This window comes from Tachysurus fulvidraco, chromosome 2 (genome assembly GCF_022655615.1).
Source record: "Tachysurus fulvidraco isolate hzauxx_2018 chromosome 2, HZAU_PFXX_2.0, whole genome shotgun sequence".
NCBI lineage: Eukaryota > Metazoa > Chordata > Actinopteri > Siluriformes > Bagridae > Tachysurus > Tachysurus fulvidraco.
Genome location: NC_062519.1, coordinates 38,550,325 through 38,573,546, shown reverse-complemented (window position 1 = coordinate 38,573,546; position 23,222 = coordinate 38,550,325). Strand labels below are relative to the sequence as shown.

The 23,222-nt window shown below is 41.9% G+C and overlaps 1 protein-coding gene across 4 annotated transcripts in view; it reads left to right on the top strand.

The window, feature by feature from the left end:
- The window catches only part of LOC113646708 (zinc finger protein 609), a 58,266-nt gene extending 40,491 nt beyond the window's left edge, over positions 1-17,775 (top strand). The window contains exons 3-9 of one of the 4 annotated variants that reach the window (XM_027153132.2): positions 2,975-3,200; positions 8,531-8,618; positions 9,545-11,846; positions 11,930-12,266; positions 12,963-13,319; positions 14,021-14,090; positions 15,264-17,775. In XM_027153132.2, coding sequence (XP_027008933.2) covers positions 2,975-3,200; positions 8,531-8,618; positions 9,545-11,846; positions 11,930-12,266; positions 12,963-13,319; positions 14,021-14,090; positions 15,264-15,273 — 3,390 coding nt within the window. In that variant the 3' untranslated portion in view covers positions 15,274-17,775. Of the gene's footprint in view, positions 1-2,974; positions 3,201-8,530; positions 8,619-9,544; positions 11,847-11,929; positions 12,267-12,962; positions 13,326-14,020; positions 14,100-15,263 lie in introns of all 4 variants that reach the window. The other 3 variants (XM_027153133.2, XM_027153130.2, XM_027153131.2) reach the window with 3 other exon arrangements.
- The last annotated feature ends 5,447 nt before the right edge of the window (positions 17,776-23,222 follow it).

Below are 23,222 nucleotides of genomic sequence, written 5' to 3'. Positions count from 1 at the left end.
ACTTTCCGTTCCTGACGACATCGTCAATTAAAATCCTTACTAAACCACATAATCGCACGTCCTGGCCTACTGATAACATCTGGTTATATAGCGTAATTGGTTGTATTATGTGTTATGGAGAAGTGGTAGCTCTGAAGTTAATGTCTTGGACTACTGATTAGAAGGGTGTAAGTTTGAATCCCATGCTGTTACTCCTGGGCCCCTGATCAAGACCCATAATCCTCAATTTCTCAACCGGATAAATAAGATAAATGTAAATCACTCAAGATCAGGGTTTCTGTCAAATAGCGTAAATGTGTTGTTTCAGTCTGCTTAACTAGTTCTGCTGGGTTAACTCTTTCTACTTAACTAGTCCTCTTTGCACTCTGGTGCATGATGTAATCTTGAGTGTCAGGAGTGGAGTTTGTTCTTTGTTTTGCTTCTACAGATTTTGTAAATCGCGTCGTCTTTGTCTGAGGTGGATATTAGGAGCAGAAACAACGGACAAGTCACACATCTCTCACCAGACGATTTTGCTCGTTGTTTATTTTATTTGATTCATTTCTTTCAGTTCAGCACGTGTTGCGTCATTGATTTGCTCGCCGTATCGCAGGTAAACATGACATTCAGTAACGGAGTGCCGTGAACTCATAAATCACGGTATAAAGGTCACACGGCTCGTGATGCATGCGATGAAACAGAGATAAGACGCATGTTAATTAGTGCTAATGAAGCGTCTGGATCCAGATTCGGTTCAGACGCCGTCTTTTTTTTTTTTTTTTTTTTTGTCCTCGTGGATCTAATTCGATTGATTTTGTGTTTTCCTCGCGCTTCTCTAAGGGCCTTTTTTACACCTGGTCACTTCATGTGTTGTCTCTGATCCGATAGCTATCAGATTTGTTAAAACTGTTCCGTTTACATTAGGCCACATAAATGCGTCTAGGTGAATCGGATATCGATCCGATCTTTCTACTCCCGCCCAATATGCTAATATATTTTACCTCATTTCCGGGGTAATTGAAATGGAACACACTTTGGTGGATGCTGTTTTCAGAACGCAATCAAAAAGAAGACTAATAAACTTAAGACGGTTATGCTACAAAAACAGCATTTACTGTTTGTTTCTGGAGCGATGCCTGACTCGTGAGTCACTCGTGAGTGACGTACTTCCGTTTAGGAGGAGTATAGCGCTGACGTATGTGGCTTGAACAACCACATTCATTTACACCTGTCCAGTTTCATCTGAAATGTGTCCCAGACCTCCTCCTGAAGGGGTTCGAACTATCGGATTTATATCCATCTCAAAAACGTTTCAGAGGGCATTTAGACCTGGTCTATTTACCATCGGATAGCTATCTGATCACAGAAAACACATGAAGTGACCAGGTGTAAAAAGCCCCATATATCTAAATTCTCATTCTTTACTCCAGAATGTGTGGATGCATAAAAATCACTAAAAGCATATCCTGTCCCAAAGAACATAGATGGACTCGTGTAAAGATTTAGACACCCATGTAGACGAATATATTTTTGAACGATAACGGTCACGAAACAGTAATAAATATATCACATGATACCAAGTAAAATAAAATCTTTCTGTTTATCACAGAAGTTTCGAGTCAAGTTTGAGTCACGTTTGTCTCATGGTGTTAGCGTTTAGTGTTAGCGTTTAGTCTTTAGCTCAGTTCCACACGTACACCATCTTCAATGTTATGTTAACAATCCAAAGCACCGAATATCATCAATATCTCCCACTCCAACACTTTATGACCGCACTGTACGGAGGTAGCATAAGAATTTCTCTGTATATAGTGAGATATTCAAGAAGTCTTTTTACACACAGCGATAAGGTTGAACCTTGTATACAGTAGGTCAGAAGAGTGAGATGCTACGTGACACAGATGATGATAATTGTTTTGGATGTAATCTTTACAGCCTTAATCTGGCAACCAAAGTGCGATATGAAATACAAGGGCTTTTACATACGATATATTTAACATCCTTTTTGTTTTGTTTTTATCAGAATAAATAACCTTTTTTTCCGTACGAGTGTTAGGTCCAGTGATTAAGCTCCTGTTGTCTCCTGCGACTTGAAAAGTTTGTTACCGATATGCAGATTTTGTAAAGAAAAAGATCTAATGATTTTCCCCGCATCGGCCGTTCTTTTCTTATTTGTGAATTCCACGAGTTTATGACAGCACCAACGCTTCTGGTGTGAAGCACAGAATCCACGTGTTAACTGCCTGAAGGAGTGTCAGGCTTATTTGTTAAGCATAACGTGTGAAACATTTTCACTGCCATCGAATTGGACCGAAAATCTCCCCTAAGGCAGGACGAAGGAGCTAGGGTCCGACGGAGCTAGTGTTGCGGATTTGCAGCAGGACCTCGTTTCCGAGTGCCGTGCATCTGGCAGCCGGGTGACGACTCTGTTCTCACACCAGCCACTGCTCTGGCAAGTCACGCTGGTCATAAATCACCGAGCGGTTAAGACGACATTAGATTTTCGCTTCAGCGTCATGTTTCGCGCCCAGGCTTTAAGAAAGCAATGGAAATTTTGAGGCTGTTATGATCTCACTCCGACGTGATAATTACGCCATCGCACTTCTGTGAGGGTGAATGAGGCCCTTTTTTCTCTCTGTGGATCTCCTGATGGCTTTCCTCTTATCAGAGCCAGAATTCCACCCAACCCCTGAGACGTTAACTCACCTAAACGTCTCGCCTTGTTTTCCTCCCTCGTACTTGAGTCGTTTCATTTTATTTCTGTTTCTGTGCTGCACATTTTTAATCCCAGGAAGGCTTTCCATTTTCATTTGTAAGGCATTAAACAGCCTTGCCTTCTGTTCTGTTTGAGAACAGTTTGGCTTGCACATGCTGTTTGTCTCATTTCCTCTTGTGGATGTTAAGATACTTAGCTTTTCTTTTCTTTGTGTCCATTTTTTATTAACCCACTTACTGTCTTCTCTAACTAACCGTTTTTTCCCCCCTGGTTATGCAGATGGAGTCTCCGGTGTCCACGCCGGCCCCGCCTCCGCTCCACCTTTTAGCCTCGGTGGGAAACAGCGACATCGCCTCACCGTGTGAGCAGCTGATGGTGCGGACGCGATCGGTGGCAGTCAACACGTCCGACGTGGCGCTGAGCACAGAGCCTGAGTGCCTGGGGCCTTGCGAGCCTGGAACAAGCGTCAACCTGGAGGGCATTGTGTGGCAAGAAACCGAGGACGGTAAGGACACTGAATGTTTCCTTAGCAGAAATAATCCCACAGGCACACAGCGCACCTCGGGTCGGGATTTTCTTATTCAGAGGTGTTAAAAAATATACAAAAAAAATACTTTTTATTGAGTGCTGCCAGCATTGAACTTGTATATATGTTTGAGAAAAAAGTAGCAGCGAATGAGGTGGCATCAAAATAAGAGCCATGACTCACGAGCGATGTAGTGAAGTCCCTGATAAGCGCACGTGCTCAGTTCAGGTAGTTTCTCTGCACTCTTGTTCCACTACTCCACGCTCTGAATAGCTCGCAAACAGCGCACATCACCTTGTGTTCATTTTTAACGCCTACGCTCGCTGATACCGGTCTGCGTGTTCAGGTCATCCGCATACTGTTTGTACGTGTTATGGCAGTTTATCGGTTTGCTTTTATTGTATCAAGATGCTGTAGTTTCTTTTTTTTTGTAGATATTTTCAGTTACTTAGCACAGATTAGTTGTTTCAAAGAAGTCTTCCGAATCGGATGACCGTGTTCTAGACAGGTCTCTCTGCGACTCGATAGACATTTGCTAAGCCGTAACTTTTTCTTTTAACGAAGTCTATTTCTTCTACACTATTCTAACATCACATAGTATCAGATCAACACCTGATGCCAGTATCATTATCTCTGCATATCTATTTTAAAGTGTTTAGCATATATAGACTGTTTTTAGCATATATGGAAGGTTTTTTAATAGATACAGCTACAAACGAGAAGCGTCTGATGTGTTAATTAGATATTAATTGGGATGTTAAATGATTCTTGGCAGTGAGGTTTTTTTTCTCTTTTTTTCATCTTTGCTTTTTCTTTTTACTTTATTCTATCATGCAGTAAGATGGTGTAGACTCGTTCTTGATGTTTATCATCTCGCAATATCTCTGAATAACGATCTGATCTCCCCTTCAGCCATAGCTCGTAACCTTGGACTAACCATGGACACTGAACGGTCCTTTTCCTTTCATGTTGCTAATGTGACACACTCATGTCGGTTCCTTCTCTACAACATTAGAAGGATTTGGCCATTTTTGTCCACACAGGCTGCTCAGGTACTTGTTCAGTCTCTTGTCATCTCAACTGGACTGCTGCACCTCAATGCTGGCAGGTCTACTTATGAACGCAATTCGTCCTCTGTAAATGATCCGAAATGCAGCTGCACGGCTTGTTTTCAACCTGCCTAAGTTCTCACACACCACCGCGCTGCTGTGATCCCTCCACCGGCTACCGGTAGCTGTACACATCAGATTCAAAACACTGATGCTTGCCTACAAAGCCAAAAACCGACCAGCTCCCTCTTACCTCAAAGCCCTCCTCAGTCCTCGCATTGCGCCTCGCACCCTTAGATCTACCAGCACTGCTTAACTGGTCCCACCATCTCTCGGGGTAAGAGGCAAGTATACTACAAGACTCTTTTCTGATCTGGCACCAAGGTGGTGGAATGAACTTCCTCTAGGGGTCCGGACAGCTGAGTCACTGGCTATTTTAAAACAGCGGTTGAAGAACTACTTATTCAGGAAACACTTAAACTAGGACTTTCTTCTGTTTGTTGTATGTGTGTGTTATATTTAACAGTGTTTTAGGATCACGGTATCTTAAGTCTGTAGACGAGTGAACCAGAGTTCATGTATCCGATAACAGAGACTTAAGCACTTTTGTACATTGCTCTGGATGATAAGGGCATCTGCCAAATGCTGTAAATGTAAATGATGTTGAACACAAACTTTAAATGAGTCACCCATAGTGTGCCCACTGCGATCCTCTGAGCATTCCTGCCTTATAAAGGAGCTTCATCAGCATTCACAGCTCATACCTTCCTTAAGTATTTGCTTCCCCATATTGTAGGCACACTGCCTCTGATTCAGCCAGGAATTTTTTTTCGCCCCCTCTCGAGTACGTATGCTTGTGTTCACTAGCCTGCCTCACTCCGTTTCATGGGGGACACAAAAGAAGGTTGTACACATTCCCAGCCCCGGGCGTGTATGGGCACTTGGAGGCTTTCACCTGCTTTAGACTTCTTGAGGGAGGTAGTTATGGCCTGCTGCTTCCAGCCTTTCCTCATCTGTTCCTTCTCTGGAAAACATGCCGGAGAAGGAGGAGGCCGTCTGCTCGGCATGTGCTTTATTTGATCGTCTTTCTCCAGCTGAGCCAGCGCCGGGTCCACCAGGATGCCTCTGCATGTTTGAAGTTTGTGGGTTTTTTCACCCTCGTTGAGGAAGCGGGCAGATCTGTATCTCTGTGACACTGTGTGTGGGTGGAAAGTGGAGCAGCGAGATCCGGTGGCAGGGTGTCGTTCGAGCACTTTGATATGGCTTACCATTGTACTCGGTTTCTTTTAGGACTCGCCATGTGTCTGCCCACATCACTGACGATCTTGTGTCTCGGTGCTTCTAGCAATGCTTCTGTAAATGTCAAGCCTGCCAGGAGCAAACAGTCCTGTGCTTGTTTGTGCTCATGCTTTTGAAAATAGACAGATTTCAAGCGAAAAAAGCATTCGGGGGTTTATCTCGGTTATCTGGAAATATTCCACTGTTATTCACACTTCGTTTTATTTGTGCCTCAGAACTGCTGATTGCTGCATGCTAATCCTCACTATTTACATTCTACACTTAGTACTTCGTCTTCACTCTTCCACACTTGTATCTAATAAATTATAACCTCACTCTTCAGTGTCCTCAAACAAACCAGAGGCATTCAGGGTTTATTCCTTGGCCTGTCTCAGGGAGGTTTTATTACTGTAGCCACCAGCTTGTTTATTAAGTCACTAAATGTACACTACCTGCCCTGAAGGTTGTCAACACTTGACCATCACACCCGCATGCACTTAAGAAGCTCGCTGAAGCGTACTCGAAAGATTCAGAGTGTAAATACAGATCATCTTTCTGGTATGTTATGATATAAATCAATAAACGAGCTTGAAAAAGCACTGCGGACAAAGATACTGTGAGAGAAGGCTTGGCGTAATTAAATATGTAAAGGAGATTGTTTATAGACCCGATTACTGAATGTTGTTTGGTAATGAAGTGCAGCGCAGTCCAAATCTCCCAGGCTTAAAAGTAAGCATATTTAATTAACACACACTGAAATAACTCATTCTTCTGCTCATCCACACCATGAAGAACGACGTAGTCACTAATCGCTGGATGAAGAAGACTCGATTCCCACGTTTTTAACGTTTTCCCAGAATACCTCCTGGAGTAATAGACTAGCTGCGTCTATTGGCACGCTCTCCGACGCTCTCACGTTTATGAAATCAAGGAGTTAGATGGCTTTTAGCTCCTGATGGAGGACAGAGAGACAGATCAGGGCAATGTTTCAAGTCCACATCAGACACAAATCCCCTTGGCAGGAAGCTGGAGGCACACCAGGGTCACACTGGTGTATCCTCCATCCGTGGAAACCTTGCATGCTGATACCTCCAAGTGTCAGCCCTAAATCTTTACAAACTTTATTGCTCTTGAAGAAGAGCCCAGAAACGGCTCAATGCCAGGGAACACGGGTGTGCCAGGATTACTTATGCCAGTATACTGATGTCAGTCCCGGGTTTACACACTGTGCCTTTCCCTGCGGTTCTTACAGCCACTTGAGCTTTTTTACGCCTCACTATTTCTTAATAATTCAGTTTGTCAGTATGTCCTTTTATTTTTTTTTTCACTCCTTGTTCGAGCGCCATGGTTCGTTTTTATTCATTTACAGCAGTCAAATGTGTACAAAATTCTAGTAGGTGTTCTTTTCTATCTCTACAACTGCACCAGTTTATTAGCTGACCAGGGTTTTTTTTTTTTTTTTGATTGCTCACCATTTCTTGGAAGACCTAACTAAACAATTTTATAATTACATTTAATAATAAAATTGTATAATTTTACAATTTTATGACCAAATGCTCTGCCGGTACAGTTTTCAGCAAGGCAGATGTTTAGTGTGGCGACGTCTTAATAATAAGCAGCATTTACTATTTTATTGTGCAAGAAGTCCATATTTATATTGACTCAGAAAAACCAAAGCCTGAGAGTTCATAGGTCAGTGGATTCTAGTGCAAGCTTGGCTACGAATGATGCACTGCAGACCCACTGATCCGTGAAGGACCAGAGCTCATGTGTTTAAACACTTTTTTTTTTTTTAAGAGGTATTTCTTAACGAATTGTAAGAGTCCAGGAGGGCACACGCCAAGCTCCTGTTTCTTCCGTCAAGGCCTTTGAAGGGCACGAGAGGTGAAACGATTGGCCGTTCACCCCGAGTCAGCCCTGGGGCACAGACAGGTGGCCGGAGGAACGCTAATGACTCCAGGAGAAAGGCCGGGGGGGCCGATGCTAATGTGCTTCTCCACTGACCCCATTGACATTTTTCAAAGGAGCGGCATTAAGCACAGTTCTAGCTGTCTGAAAGGCGGGTGGGAAGAGAGTCGCACATGGTATGTTTTAGGAAATTTGACTCATGATGACATTATTGGAGGGTGTTTATCAGCGCTAGCCAGGAATGACTGCATTTTGGTACATTTGGCAGCCAGCGGATCTTGGACGGTTGTGTAAAGTGAGGGAAATAGCTGCGCATGATTTAAAACGAGTGACTTGCTAAACTGCTGGATTTCATCTCTCTGACTTTTGTATAAACCTTTCATCGCTTCATTCCTTGGGAAAGATTAAATAGGTGGTGACTAAGTGTGTATTTCACTTGGTGTACTACCATGAAAAATGTATCCTTGACACTTTGCCAAATATATTAACTATTACATGCTAACCCTGTCACCACACTCGAACGCCTGAGACGACATTTTCGGTCACATTTCTGAGCACACAATTCTAGAAACACTGTTGTCTCACGCAGACAGTCCCTCCAATCTATTGGAGTTCTTTGATCCTGTCCTTTTATTTCCCTCAGCTGTTTTTTTTTTTCTGTCTTTCTTTTTTTTTTCCACAATAACCACAGTGCTAGCAGAAGCACAGGCAGGGCTGCTCACTGCTGCAAAGTCAGACGTAGGACACCATCAACCAGTTTCCCCCCAGAAATGACTCACTGCACCTTGCTGCACTTCGCCTGCTGTAATCACGAAGCAGGCAGTAAAAATAGAGGGTCTCGTTGAATGTGCAGCCCTAACAATCCTCTATTTGATCTGTTTAAATGGGAAAAGCACATCTGCTACAGCTGTGCAGGGAATACAGAGAGAAGCGAGAGTGGCTACTCATGAATGAGTCACAAGGTTGAACGAAGAATTCCTCCGTATAATTGCGGCATCGTGCCTTGGAAGGAATGACAAAGAGGGTGGAATTCACCCCTCCCTATAATGGGAATCTTCTCTTTATCCTTTTCAGGGATGCTGGTAGTTAACGTGACATGGCGGAACAAAACGTATGTTGGAACGCTGCTGGACTGCACGCGCCACGACTGGGCTCCGCCAAGGTACGTACAAGGAGTATTCGTATGAAAATGTGTGTAAGGAGAAACCTTTTAAAGCAGCAAATCATCTTCGCTCCTTATTACAGGCCTCTTGATGATCGACTTTATAAACAGAACGTAATTAACGCTTTAAACGGGGGGTACATTCTTTAAAACACTAATTTAGTTCGTTTAATCCGTCCATCCTTCCAGCTTCCGGTTAATTTGAGCTGATTGTGATTAGATCAGCAGTGGCGTCTGATTAGATCCATGGCTTTTCTGCACCACTCCCAATCAGCTTTGAAACGCACAACCTGTGCCTGTCTGTCAGTTTGCCTTAGACACGGGTCTCTCTCTCCTCCCCCTGGAGTCGCAGTAAGCCAGGTGTATCCCACACACTTCATCTTAAGCCTCAGGGAGGAGGCCAGACGCTCTGCTCAGAGACTAGCGGGAAAGGATAAGAATAGACACACTCTCTCTAGCAGGAGACAGAAATCCAAATATGTCACCAATCTGTTTTCACCCTTCAGTAGTGAGGCACATTAACATCATGTTGGTGTACTCGGTAATTGACATCAAAGTGGTTTATGATGATTTATTCATTTGAACAAGCTTTGCTACAAGTACAAATAAATTGCCTGGTTTTTCATTGCCTAACAAAGATAAACATGTAAAGCACTAACCCTAATCTGTCTTAGTATCTCGTGGAGAATTAGCCATATGTTTATTATGTACACAGAACAAGGACAGGCAGGTTTAAAAATGTTTCTTTTCTCTTTTTTTTTCTTTTTTGTGTAGCTCAATTGCCCAATCATTGTTGAACTAGTATGTGAAATTATTTTGGCAGTTTCTGAATATTATTACTTTTTTTTTTTTTTTTTTTTTTTTTTTTAATTGCCGTGCACATTTCCACTTTTCATAGCTTGGACCTTTTTCAACTAATCTTCTAGGTTTTGTGAATCCCCGACAAGCGACCTGGAGATAAGGCCTGGGCGTGGTCGAGGTAAGAGAATGCGTCCCAATAGCAACACCCCAGTCAATGAGAACAGCAACTCATCTGACAACAAGGGCAGCAACAGTAGCAAGACCAGAGCTGGCTCTAACAGCAAGGCCCGACGTGGCAGTCAGAACTCTTCTGAGCGAAGGACCCCACCTAATAGCAACACGGAGGATGTCAAGGCCAGCCCCTCCTCGGCCGGCAAGCGGAAAAACAAGCCTGTTTCCGATATGGAACCGAATTCCAGTTCTGAGGACACTAAAGGCAACAAGCGTATGCGCACTAACTCTAATAGTGTAGTAACCTCTTCTGGACTCTCGCTCCCCAACATTAAGACTGAGTGTCTTCCACCTCCTCTAGACCGTAATTGCCCCTCACCAGTACTTATAGACTGCCCATACCCCAACTGCAACAAGAAGTATAAGCACATCAATGGCCTGAAGTATCACCAGGCTCGTGCTCATAACGACGACGATATTAAACTGGACATGGATGGGGACAGTGAGTATGGGGAAGAGTCCTCTCTCCACCCTGAACCAGGGAGCTGTAATGGGGCATCAGTTTCCCAGAAAGGGTCCCTTTCACCAGCACGCTCACTCACTCCAAAAGGAAGAGGATTTGATGCGCACAGTTCATCTCCTTCCCCAGGGAAATTTGGCTCGAAGCCAAAGAAGAAGAACGGAGAAACGGATGCAGAGGCTTGTGGCATTCCCATGGATGGCTGTGAGGATGGGCCTTCTCTCACTGATGATGCCAGTAATGATGGCATGGAGGACAAGAAGTCCAAAAAGTCCAGCAGCAAGCCTGATAAGCTTGCCCAGAAGAACATGAAATCCTCTAGGCCAATGGCTCCAGGCATGCCCTCACAGCAGATGTACTCTTTACAGCCAACACCATTCAGCTCTGGGAGTCCCAGTCATCCCCCTGGAATGAGTTCAATGATTCAAGGCATTCCCAAAAGCCCGCAACTTAAAGGCATTCAGCCTAAGCCAGGTCTGCCTGGAGACTCATCCCCTATGAACCAGGTTCTAGGGAGCTCAAAGGACAAAAAGAAAAAGGATAAGAAAAAGAAGGAGCCTGGTAAAGAGGGCGACAGTCCCAAGCCTTCCGGGAAAAGCGGGAAAGCTGAAGATGGGAAGAGCCCCTACTCCGAGTCTAGTGACCCTGGAAGCAGAAGTGAAGGCCATCTAAATGGTTCTTCAGACCTTCATCAGAGTCGCCTAGCTAGCATTAAGGCTGAGGCAGACAAGATCTACAGCTTTACAGACAATGCTCCCAGTCCATCAATTGGCGTGGCTAGTCGTATGGACAGTAGTGGGCAGCCACTCACTCCACTTCATGTTGTTACTCAGAATGGGGCTGATAACTCTTCGGTGAAGACGAACAGCCCCGCATACTCCGATATCTCTGATGCTGGAGAGGATGGTGAGGGAAAAGTGGAGGGTGTAAAGACTAAGGTAGAAGATCAGTCTGTAAGGGAAGGAGCCAAAAAGGCCCTCTTTCCATCTCAGGCAACCAATAAAGAGTCACCTTATTATGCTAGCTATGACAATTACTACTCTCCAAACTACACTCACCCCAGCCCTGGTGGTGCTAGTACTGGTGGTCCACTGCCAGATGGCCAAACTGTAAAGATCAAAAAAGAGGAAGAGCAAGAGCCGAGTGAAGAGAAGGCAAAGCCAGAGGTTCAGGAGGAACGTAAAATAGAGGCTGCCTCCTGCCAGCCACAGCAGCAACAGCAGCAAGCCTCAGTCATCCAGCAACGGCCAAACATGTACATGCAGCCTCTTTACTATGGCCAATACTACGTTCCCCCATATGGTTACCCAGACCAGGTGTATCACAGCCATCTCATGAACACTAATCCAGCCTACAGGCAGCAGTATGAAGAGAGGCAGAGACTGATGGCAGAGCAGCACAGAGCAGCCAAGAATGAGGCTGGCATGAAAGAGAGAGAAGCCCCCATGAAGGACGACTGGAAACAAAAGGGCCCTGTTCCCCCCGGACTTAAAAAAGCCCCAAGTCTGTCTGACCTGGGAAAGCCACAGGCACCCAGCAAGCAGAGAGACTCGTCTTCTGAGCCAGCCAAGTCTGTAATCATCCCCAAAGGGGAGGAAGCTAAGCACCAGCCCCAGCAGGCTGAAGGCTTAAAGGTGAAGCTCAGTGAAGGTGGCCATCATGGTAAAGAGGACGCTGGTAAACCAGGAATGGAGTTGGCAAGGCCCAGCATGGAGCAGTCCATGTGGTACAGACAGGTAAGAAGCATTTCACTGCTTATTTCATAATAGGTTTGAAATTGATGACATTTAGCTAACAGACATTTTGTGACTGTTTACAGTACCCTGAGAACCAAAGGCAGGTCGAGGAGGAGCGTGAGCGTGACCGAGACAGAGACAGAGAGAGGAAGAGCAAAGATGAGAGATCACGAACTAAGGAGTCGAGTAGTAAGGACGAGAGCAAGGAGAGCAGTGATCGTTCGTCTGCTCTTGCCTCTGAGGACTACAGAGGTGCCGGGAAAGACCCTCGGTCAAACGCTCACATGCCTTTCTCCTCTGCACTTGCCCAGCAACAACCTTACATGCACTATATGCATGGATATCCGTACGGGCAGGGCTACGACCCCAACCATCCTGGGTACAGAGGAATGCCATCAGTCATGATGCAGAATTACCCAGGTATGAAGTAGTTATTATGGGCAGATTAATCTATATTGCGATTCATAAGCTATAAAAAAAAAAAGCCACACTAAAGATAGCAAGCGCTCATAACGGCAAAGACTAATCACAATATAACAACTATTTTTCATGCTGTAGCAAAAAAGTTGTTTTTTTTTTTCCCTCTCCTATATTTTTGCACTGCAAAGCATTTGGCAGCAGAGCACGGTGTGAAAGCAAGCCAGCAAAAATATCTTTATAGCAACACATTTATTAGCCGTTGGATTGAAGCCACATACTGTGAATTGTTTCCATTGACTTTATTATATATTGACATTAACTTAGCTCGTGTCTATAACTCGGAGCTGATAAAAACTTTCTGTGCCAAATTATATGATGCTTTTCATTTTATTGTTTACAAACAAGAAACGTGTAAGAAAAGCTATTAAAATTTGAAAACGTGATTCATGAGGGTTTTTTTTTTTTTTTGGTCAGATCGTGTGCCAGACTCAATTTATTTTTCTTTATTGCTCTGCTAGTGCAGCGGCCACATTTTACAGGGTTTTTTTTTTTTTTTTTAATGTATTTTAATTCTTTTTTTTTTTTTTTTTTTTTTTTTTTTGAGATTGCTTAAAAACAAAACTTAAATTTTTTATTTTGAGAATAAATGCTTATTCAAGCCTGCTTTCTAACACAAACATGTCTTTCCCCATTCAGGGTCCTATCTGCCCGCCGGTTACCCATTCTCGCCTTATGGGGGTAAGATGGGCGGAGGTGAGGAAGGCGAGAAATCCCGTTCAAGCCCTACAGTCAGCAAATCATCCTCTGAGGCCAAGGCCCTGGACATCCTGCACCAACACGCCAACCAGTACAAGAGCAAATCACCCACGGTCAGCGAGAAGGCGGCACACGAGCGAGGAGCGGCAGAGAGGGAAAGAGAGAGGGAGCGCGAGAGAGAAAGGGATCGTGATCGAGAAATGGATCGGCCGCGTTCGTCTCCCTCACAGCGAATCATGCAGTCTCACCACCACCTGGGCTACCCACTCGTACCTGGCCAGTACGACCTGTCTTATGGTACAGGTTAGCACTCCTCCTCTTGCATGCTCTTCAGCCGCATCACAAACGCAGTTCTATGCACCGTATTAATGCACCGCATGCAATGATCTACAACATCCCAAATCGAACAATAATGTTTTGTCCCGAATGATAACGACATCAACATGTGGTCCCACATATCACGAAGCTGCCAAAGCAGCCTTTAGGCAAACTGCTTATTTTATAACCCAAAAATGTCTAATTTCTGTCTGCGGTCTAGCAGAACTTTCACTTCAGCGCTCGGAGATATTTAGCCAGATTCCAACCACAGCTGCCCCCGATGGCTCCGCTCCTATCACTACATATAAAGCAAACCTTTTTAGTGTCTAGTGTTTCACAAGTAGTTTTGCAGCGGTCTTATTACAACACTGATTTTTTTTTCTAAAATGCAATTTAAGTATTTTTCATGAAGATAATTTGATCATTTGTAACATAAAAAAACTCAGCATGTCACATGATGGAGGTTAAATTAACTTGTACATGCTGGTCTTGGTTTTCGCTCTCGCTCTCGTGTGTATTTGTGGTCACCGGTACAGAGACGCCGCTCTGACGGTTTGACGTCTTTCACGTTATCTTGAACGCGTGGTTAAATCGGTCCTGGAGTATTTTCACCGTTCAGATCCACAATGACAGGATATTTTCTGTCGCACCAGTAATGTTCCTCTTATCTTCTTTTATAGGTCTACCCTCGTCAGCTATTGTTGCCAGTCAGCAAGCTGCAGCCCCCTCCCTCTACCCACCAGCACGGAGGTGAGAACGGTAAGACAAACAGCTAGATAACCGACAGCTCCCATACCAGGAAAGACACGTTCGTGTGAACTGTGGGGGATCTGAGAGAGGGGTTTCTTTGATTACAGCCTCAGGAGCTGCAGTGCGTATTTAAAAAAGATGTCTGCGTTAACGTTTTAGAAAAGGATAACTTCTCAAAACTCATCTTGGTGCTGTACGAGCTCAAATGCCTCCTGTCAAACAGAGACAACCCTGAATCATCATGGCTATTTAAAGGTGCCAGGGCTTTGGTCCTTATTTTCTGGTGCTGCCTTTAAACCCGTTTCCTGGAAAGGAAATCTTGCACTGACACCCGGTGGCCAATCACTGAATTGTCCCTCAAATCTTCTGGTTATAGTGTTTGATTGATTGGGATTATATAAAGATAAGGTGTTTTACACAACTCCACTGTCTAAAAATATATCATCCTTTAGTGATTAAATATGTGCCTTAGAAATCAGTGGGGGGAAAAATCCAGAGGTAAAAATGTCCCTACTGACACCGTGGTGTTTAAATTCTTTATCACTCGAGTTCTGAACTAGACATTTGAACGAGACTTTTTTTTTTTTTTTTTTCCATTCCTTTTTACTTTCCTCCTTTACTTGTTTAATACATTTACTTTGTTTTTTTTCTATAAATATAAAAATATCTAGTCCAATTTATACCAGTTTTCTCGTTTATTTTCTGTGAGGACACAAAATATCGTATTCCTGCATCTTTGCCCAGTGAAGACTTTTATTCTCAGACAGATGAGCTGTAAACTCTTCTGTCAAGTGTTTGGGGGGTCGAGTTATAATGTGCTTGCTTTAACTCGGTCTGCATTTGTTGATATTTATTTACAACACATGGTCTGTTCATTCTGAATGATTCATCTGTGTTTGTTTACATTACTACTGTAGATAAATGTGTGTCCTTCTCTCTCTCTCTCTCTCTCTCTCTCTCTCTTTTTCTCACTCACTTTCTTTCTCTCTCACTCTCTCTCTTTCTCTCACTTTCTCACTCACTTTCTTTCTTTCTCACTCTTTCTCACTCACTTTCTTTCTCTTTTACTCACTCTCTCTTTTTTTGCTCTCTCTTTTGCTCTCTCTCTTACTCTCTTTCACACTCACTCACACACTCTCTCTCTCTCTCTCTCTCTCTCTCTCTCTCTCCCAGGGAACCGTGACTGACTCGACCTCATCTTTACAAATACGACATGTGACTGGATCACATGGGGAAGTATATGGAGTTCATTTAGACATCAGTTGAATGGTGTTTCTATATTTTTTTGTTGTTTATTATTATTATAATTTTTTTGGTTTCTGCCGGAATGTGTGGCAGACCGATGTTTTCTTAGCATCCGTACCTCGTTACCCCACTGAGGACTGTGAGACCAGGTTCAAAAGCCATCTTGCTGCCCCACCTCGCCCAGCCGGCTACTGAACTCTCTCTGTGAACTAGCAAGGAGTCGTTTGGGGGAAGAAGAAAAAAACCCCAAAACGAAACAAAAGTTAAAACCTCAACTCGTGAGAATGTTGGACTGCATAACACTCCCACGCCGCAGGTTGTGCTCGGGTGTCGTGGCGCAGACCGGTGGGTCAAATAAGATTAAAAAAAAAAAGACTGAACATATATTATCATGTTGAAATGGTTGAAGTGTTTTTTTTTTTTTCTCCCCCCCCTGAGTGCACCTCTTCTTCCTCCTCCTCCTTTTCCTCGCTGAAGCATCTTTGACTTTTCACAACGGTTGCGTTTTAAATTCCCTAAACATGTCTGACCGGTGGCAGTTCTCGTCTAGTTCTCATCGCCACATGCCTCAAGACTGCTTTTTAATTTTTTTTATTGTAATTTTTTTCTCCTGTTTTTCAGGAGGGCTGGGGGTTGTTTTTTTGTTTGTTTGGTCCAGATTACAGTTCACACTTTCATGCAGAGAAAACGCCCACGTCCGTCTTACTTAACACGTTCCTTTTTTAGGTTTACGGATCAAGATGGAAATTTGTTTTTGAATAAGTATTTATTAAATTGTCAGGCTGGTCGAGCTTGTCTGGTCGAGCTTGTCCAGTCGAGCGCATGGGCCAGTCCTGCAGAAGCAGTGTTGAGTGTGTTAGACATGGAGGTCATGCGGAAACCCAGCGAAACATCTCGCCTTGTGCTCGTTGCTAAGCTGCTATATTTCTAGAGAGCTTTGATTTTGTTCTCTCTCTCTCTCTCTCTCTCTCTCTCTCTCTCTCTCTCTCTCTCTCTCTCTCTCTCTCTCTCTACACTGTCAGGCGTACTAACTCTTTAACTCGACTAGTCAGTGATGTGACGACAAATTAGTTTTTTTGTTTTGTTTTGTTTTTTACGACACAGTGTGACACCTTTTGTGGGAAGATTAGTTAGGGTTCAGTGTCGTTGTCGTGATGTGCTGCTCTACCGTGTTGCAAAAGTGTCAGAGCTTGATTTTATTTTTTATTTTTTTTAAAATGCTATTTTATTTACATAACCCCTTCTCTTTTTTAAAAAAAACAAAACAAAAAAAAAACCAACAAAAATAAACCGGCGTGTGTCGTGGCTCAGCATGGTGTACTTATAGCACTAGAAATGTGACGGTGTCTTCTCAGGCAAAGCTTATCGTTTTCGTTTTGTTCCTCCACCTTTTCCTTTCTGTTTGTTTTTGTTTTTGCCTGTTTTTTCTTTTGTATCGTTGTCTCGCTCTGCACACACAATATGGTGTCTGTATATGATGTACAGAGGAATTATTTTAAAAATGCGACTGGGGAACCATCGTTTTTTATGGTGTTCAGTGCTTTATAAGATGTTCTAAAGGTCTCTCTTTTTGCTTTCGTTCGCTCTCTTCCTCTCTTTAACACCTCTGTACTGATGTCTTAACACCTCTTTGTTGTTGTTTTTAATTAATCTCATCACCTCTGTTGGCGCAAACGTCAGGACTTCGGGCGCTCTTCACACCCGAAACATCATTATAGAAATCTTTTGTGAAAGGAACAACAGGGGTTTTTTTTGTCGTGACTTTTCTCAGAGAGATTGTAAGCGAATAAGCCACATGCACATTCAGGTTCACTAATAAAAGTCTTCTTTTCTTTTTTTTTCTTTTCTTTTTTTCTCTTGTCCTCAATCTCGTGAAATTTCTCAGTAGTGCTCTTAATCATCCTCCGCAGCCGTACGCCGTCAGCCGATCAGCGCCGCTCAATTTCAGGTGCGTTTAGTTCGGCTTAACCGACGCAAGGCAATAAGGTGTAATGAAAGCAGTTGGTCCACACGCCGATTCTTGGCCTCCTGTCCTCCGTAAAACCTCTCGAATGGTGCTTGACCTTGAACTTTGATTATCTTTGTTGTGAAAGCTGTGCACTTTTGCATGGTTTGCATCATTCTTCACACTGGACTCCATCCCTTCTTCTCCCCCACCCCCCACCCCAGTAAGCGAGCTCCGCCCTCGTCTCTGGCCCAGCGAGACCGTTTCTACACAGTATCAGTCACTGGTACTAAAAGGATGTTTACATTTTTTTTAATGGTTGCGTTTTAAATAATTCCTCGGCCGTGTCGCTCAGATCCTCCAGCTTCCTCCTGGACTGTCCTCTTATATGTAAAGTGTACATTACCATGTTTCCTTTTTTTTTTATTTTATACAATACTGCAACTTGCCTTTGTACATTTAGGCAAAAAAATAAATCTTTTTATGAGACAATCACATCTGTCCTTGTGTGGCTCTCTTCCTGCTGTGCATTTTAACAGTGGTGATGATTTTGTCTAGATATCATATGACTATATATGTATGTATATATATATACACATACATACATATACACACGTGTATATTATATATAATTATATATTATATATACATACACACACACATATATATATTTATATACATATTTATTTATATATATTTATATATGTGTGTGTGTGTATATACATGTGTATATAAAATAAAAAGGGTGGACATGAACAATTAATGTAGCACAATAAATCCTGTAACAAAACCTGAGACCGATATCTACTTATGTTAAACTTGTAAAAACTAAGAAATGGCACCAACGCAATACAATAAGAAAAAATGGTGTAGTGAATGGTGAGGAGTTTACTTATTTGTTTATTTGATCATGGTACGAATTACATGTGGATATTTTTTTTTTGTTCGATCTAGAAATGTATTTACGATGCTTTTTTTTTAAATATATATATTTATACTTAAGAAATAGCAGGAAAAATACATCAAAAATCACAATCACTTAAACTGCAAATATAATGAGTAAAAAATTTACACTTTGTAGTTTTTAAAGCAAATATCTAAGGTAAAAAAAATGCTCTGGTGCCATCTCTAGAAGTATATTTGTATGTGTGTGTATGTATGTGTGTGTGTGTGTATATATATATATATATATATATATATATATATATATATATATATATATATATATATATATATATAAAATTTTAATATATAGAGTTCATATTTTGTACAATTTATAGGAATTTTTACACAAATTTTCTTACCCACCAAATTTAATTGACATGCTCAAATTTCACACACGATCCTCAAAACTATGGTTTAAAATGACATACATTGTGGATTGCAGTAACGTACTGAATCTCGTCTCCTTTGTACACATTGTAAAATCAACAAAATGAACAATTTCTCTGTGATGCTTGAAAAAAATGGAGTAGAAACATATCAAACATTAACAGAGATTTCTGCATTGTTTTTGGTTCAGAACAGTAAAAAAAAATCCTCAGCAAATCCATTATTATTATTGTTTTTATTATTGTTTGAATTATCTATTTAAATACTTCAAATACTACACTTTGCCACTATAATGTTAATAAAATATCCTCTGCAGGGCGAATCTCCAGACCCGAGCGTAAGCAGCGTTGCAGTGTGAAGGAATGTGATTTATTGACCATCTCCCGAGAGACTTCAGCTTTGACTGAGCACTAAGCAGACGTCTTTATCCAGAGCGACTTATCAGAAAAGCCAGAGAAAGCAGGAAGTGATCCCTGACGTGCTGTTGTTCTGTGGAAGCTCATCCTGTTGTGTGTTCTGAAATGAGCTGTACAGGGTGATGATTAGAGTTACAGTAGGCTTCCTTTCCCCTCAGACTTCTCATCAACATGGCATTTCCACCATTATTTCCTCGGCGTAAACGCTACATGTTGTTCTGATGTTAGGTGTGAATATTAACAATCTCTTGACCTGCGTCTGCATTAATTAATATATTGTGCTGCTAACAGTCAAATAATTTAATGAATATGCTCAGGTCAATGAAATGGTCAGGGTGGTGTGTGTGGGTGTGGGTGTGGGTGGGTGGGTGGGTGGGTGGATTAGACAAATGGGTACAAGGCAACGAAATGTAGTTAGCATCTAACCAAAAGTTCAAAGCAGTAGGGAGGTATAGACGTTTGTGCAGATATATAGACTAACTATATATACACACAGGTGCATCTCTAAAAATTAGGATATCAAGGAAACATCACATCAGCCTGCCACTGCCGAGGTGTAATGGAAGCCCATTGCGACCTTCATCTCCTCTGTATTGTGGGTGTCCCTCCTCTTCCTCTTGACGATACCCAATATATTATGTATATATATATGTGTGTGTGTGTGTGTGTGTGTGTGTACATATATAATGTACACGTATATATATATATATATATAATGTACACGTATATATATGTGTGTGTATATATATGTGTATATACGTGTGTGTGTGTGTGTGTATATATATATATATATATATATACGTATATGTATATATACGTATATATATATATATATATATATATATATATATGTATGTGTGTGTGTGTGTACACGTATATATATGTGTGTGTATATATATGTATATGTATATATGTGTGTGTGTGTATATACGTGTGTGTATAGGTTCAGGTCAGGTGAGTTGGCCAGCCAGTCAAACCCAGTAATACCACAGCCAGCAAACCAGTTTCGATTAGTTTTGTCACTGAGAAAAGGAAGTCAGCATCTCCATGACGCTTGTCAGCAGATGGAAGCATGAAGTGCTCTAAACTCTTTTTGGTAGGCCGCTGCTTTGACTTTAGACTTAATAAAACTCAGAGGGCCGACACCAAGAGAATACATGGCAACCCAAATCATCACTGACTGTGAAACTTCACACTGGACTTGGATCAGCTTGGATTCTGTGCCTTTTCTTTCTTTCTCCAGACTCTGGGACCTTGATTTCCAAATGAAATGCAAAAGTTACTTTCATATTAAATGAGGACTTTGATGTGCCTTTTTTTTTTATAGCTGTAGGCCACAATTATCCAAATTAAAATAAAAAATGCTTGGAAAGTAACTTACAAAATATTGAACTTTTTCTATGATATTCTCATTTCTCATATATATATATATATATCTCAGATATCGAGAATATATATGTTAGTTCTTTTCCCCCTTCATGACATGAGTATGGTGCAGATTAATATAAAGGATGTCCCAGCTGAAAGGTGATGATCTATAACCAATAAAAAAAGTAATATATATAATAAATTTAACTGTCGTACTGTTAATATAATGTGCTGTGTTTTAGCCTGCAGTTTAGATCTTATGGAGAGAGAGAAAGCTTTACCTGCTTCAATAAATACGATGGTACATTTCAAAAATAAAATCTTCTGTGACCATATAAGGCAAATTTCTTTTCTCCAGAAGGGAAGGGGTGCCAAAACTTTTAGATTCCACGTTTTAAGTGAGGATGACTGATCGGGGACGTGTGATAAGAAAGGTGAGGTTTGGAGTGAAGATTGTTATAGCAAGCTAGTGTCATAATCCACCCCTTTATCTGCTTCCCTTCTCACCGGTCAAACCTAAAACATCGACTCGTATCTCCGAGTGTGTGTGTTGTGTGTAAGATCACACAGCAGTATCACTTTAGTCAGGACAGGTTGTGTAATGGGCTCTGGGTCTATGAATAGCTGTTTGCTTGCAGTGCTGGAGATTATGTGAGGAGGATTTGTGGAGTAAATATGAAATCTGATTATGTTTCTGTATGGAGGGCCGGACTGCAGGGAGATGTGCTGAGGTGACCGATTTCTGCTCACGGTCCACCCGAGACGGCTCACCGACCTGACAGAGACCTGAGGGGGACAAACACTTGCAACAGGTATGATATGCACTGTGTTCTGCTTTATATCTGTCTCTCAAACAACACATGAACGTTTTCTCATTGATCCTTTATGTCTGTGTATCTGATGGAGGAGTTTATGGAATCTCCCAGCGTTCCTTAATAGTAACAGAGTAATAAAGCAGTAACATAGAGTTGGGAGAAAACATTATTCTTTAATACGGAAAAAAAAAATCCTAGTTGGATTGCTGCTTTTTTTCCCCGTTCAACATAAATTTTTAGAAAATATATGTTTTAAAACTGTAAAAAGGGGGGCACGGTGGCTTAGTGGTTAGCACGTTCGCCTCACACCTCCAGGGTCGGGGGTTCGATTCACCTTGTGTGTGTGGTGTTTGCATGTGTTTGCATGTTCTCCCCGTGCCTCGGGGTTTCCTCCGGGTACTCCGGTTTCCTCCCCCGGTCCATAAACATGCATGATAGGTTGATTGGCATCTCAAGAAAATTGTCCCTAGTGTGTGAGTGAATGAGAGTGTGTGTGCCCTGTGATGGGTTGGTATCCTGCCTCGATGCCCGATGACGCCTGAGATAGGCACAGGCTCCCCGTGACCCGAGAAGTTTGGATAAGCGGTAGAAAACTGTAAAAAAAAAAACATGAACACTAGTGCTACAATAGCATTTTATTTTGTTTCTGATGGTAATGTAAATGCTTAATTCAACCAAATAATTCCTCTTTTCTTATATATATAATTCACATAATAATTCACATGCAGAATCTGAAGGACGAAAATACACACAAGCGTCCCAAACGCACCTAGTTATCCGATCTGACTCTCTACTTTGCGACTTTATAAAGACGCAAATTCCAGAATTTGTAGACGATATGAACTTTGGCAAGATGTTTATTTAGCTAACGTAGCCGGTGTTCATCCAGAATGAACGTTAGTTCTAGTTAATATACTCAATGCTAGCCGCTTTATTCATTCTGTGTTAATTCATTCAAACTAGCTAGACAACTTGGTAGCATTGACACTTTTTAATGGCTTCGTTTAATGTATAGTAATTCTTATTGTTCAAATGTTATAGGCTGTTTTATCGTTTGAATGTGAATTTATAACAACCTACAGAATTAGTACTCATTAGCGACTGTTACTGTTACAGAAGGATTAAAAAAAAAAGTCCTTGGAGTCCACCTAAACTGCTAGCAAGACGAAGCTGAAGCAGATCTAGGATCGTGACACAGCCGGAGATGAGACAAGGATCACGACTGTACTTCAGGTGTGTTCTTCCCTCCGTTAGCAGACACCCAGGGGCCACAATGAGTTATTATGTGCACTGCATTTGCACGTTTTCAGTTCAGGGTTGAGGCAAAATGTGTGCATGCTTTAAACCAATCGGTGTAGAAATATCCGTATTTATTAACTAGTGACTAAAGAGTGATGTGTCACAAAATTTCTTATTACTTGTAATTTAATAGCATACAACAATTCAAAAGAGATTTCTCCTTTTCTCCGCTCCCTCTACAATAATTCTGCTTATTTCTTTCCATCTACAACTAAAACCGATATAATCTAGCAACAGCTAGATTATAACAGCTAGATTTTTTTTAGTAAAAAAAAAATTCTACATATGGAACTATTCAAGTGACGTGGTGTGCGGCTTGATTTCATTTGTTAAGCTTCGAATTCAAATTGTATTCGTCACCTGTGTGACCATACGCAGCATGACGTGTAGTGAAATGCTTTGGACGACAGTCTTTCCATCGGAGAGAGTTGCAGTACAGCTCCAAGGTAGAGCTGTAAGGATGATATAGGGGGAAAAATTATAATGTAAACAAGACGAATAAAATGATTCACAGGAGTTACGTTACAGTATATCTGCAAAATACGCTTTGTGCAAGTGATTATGGTTAAGGCTCTGAGTTACTGATCAGAAGATCGGCGGATCAAACCCTCGCACCACCCAAGCTGCCACTGTTGGGCTCTTGATCAAGGCCCCTAACCCTCTCAGCTCCATGTGGGCTGTATCAAGGTTGACTCTGTACTTTGACACCAAC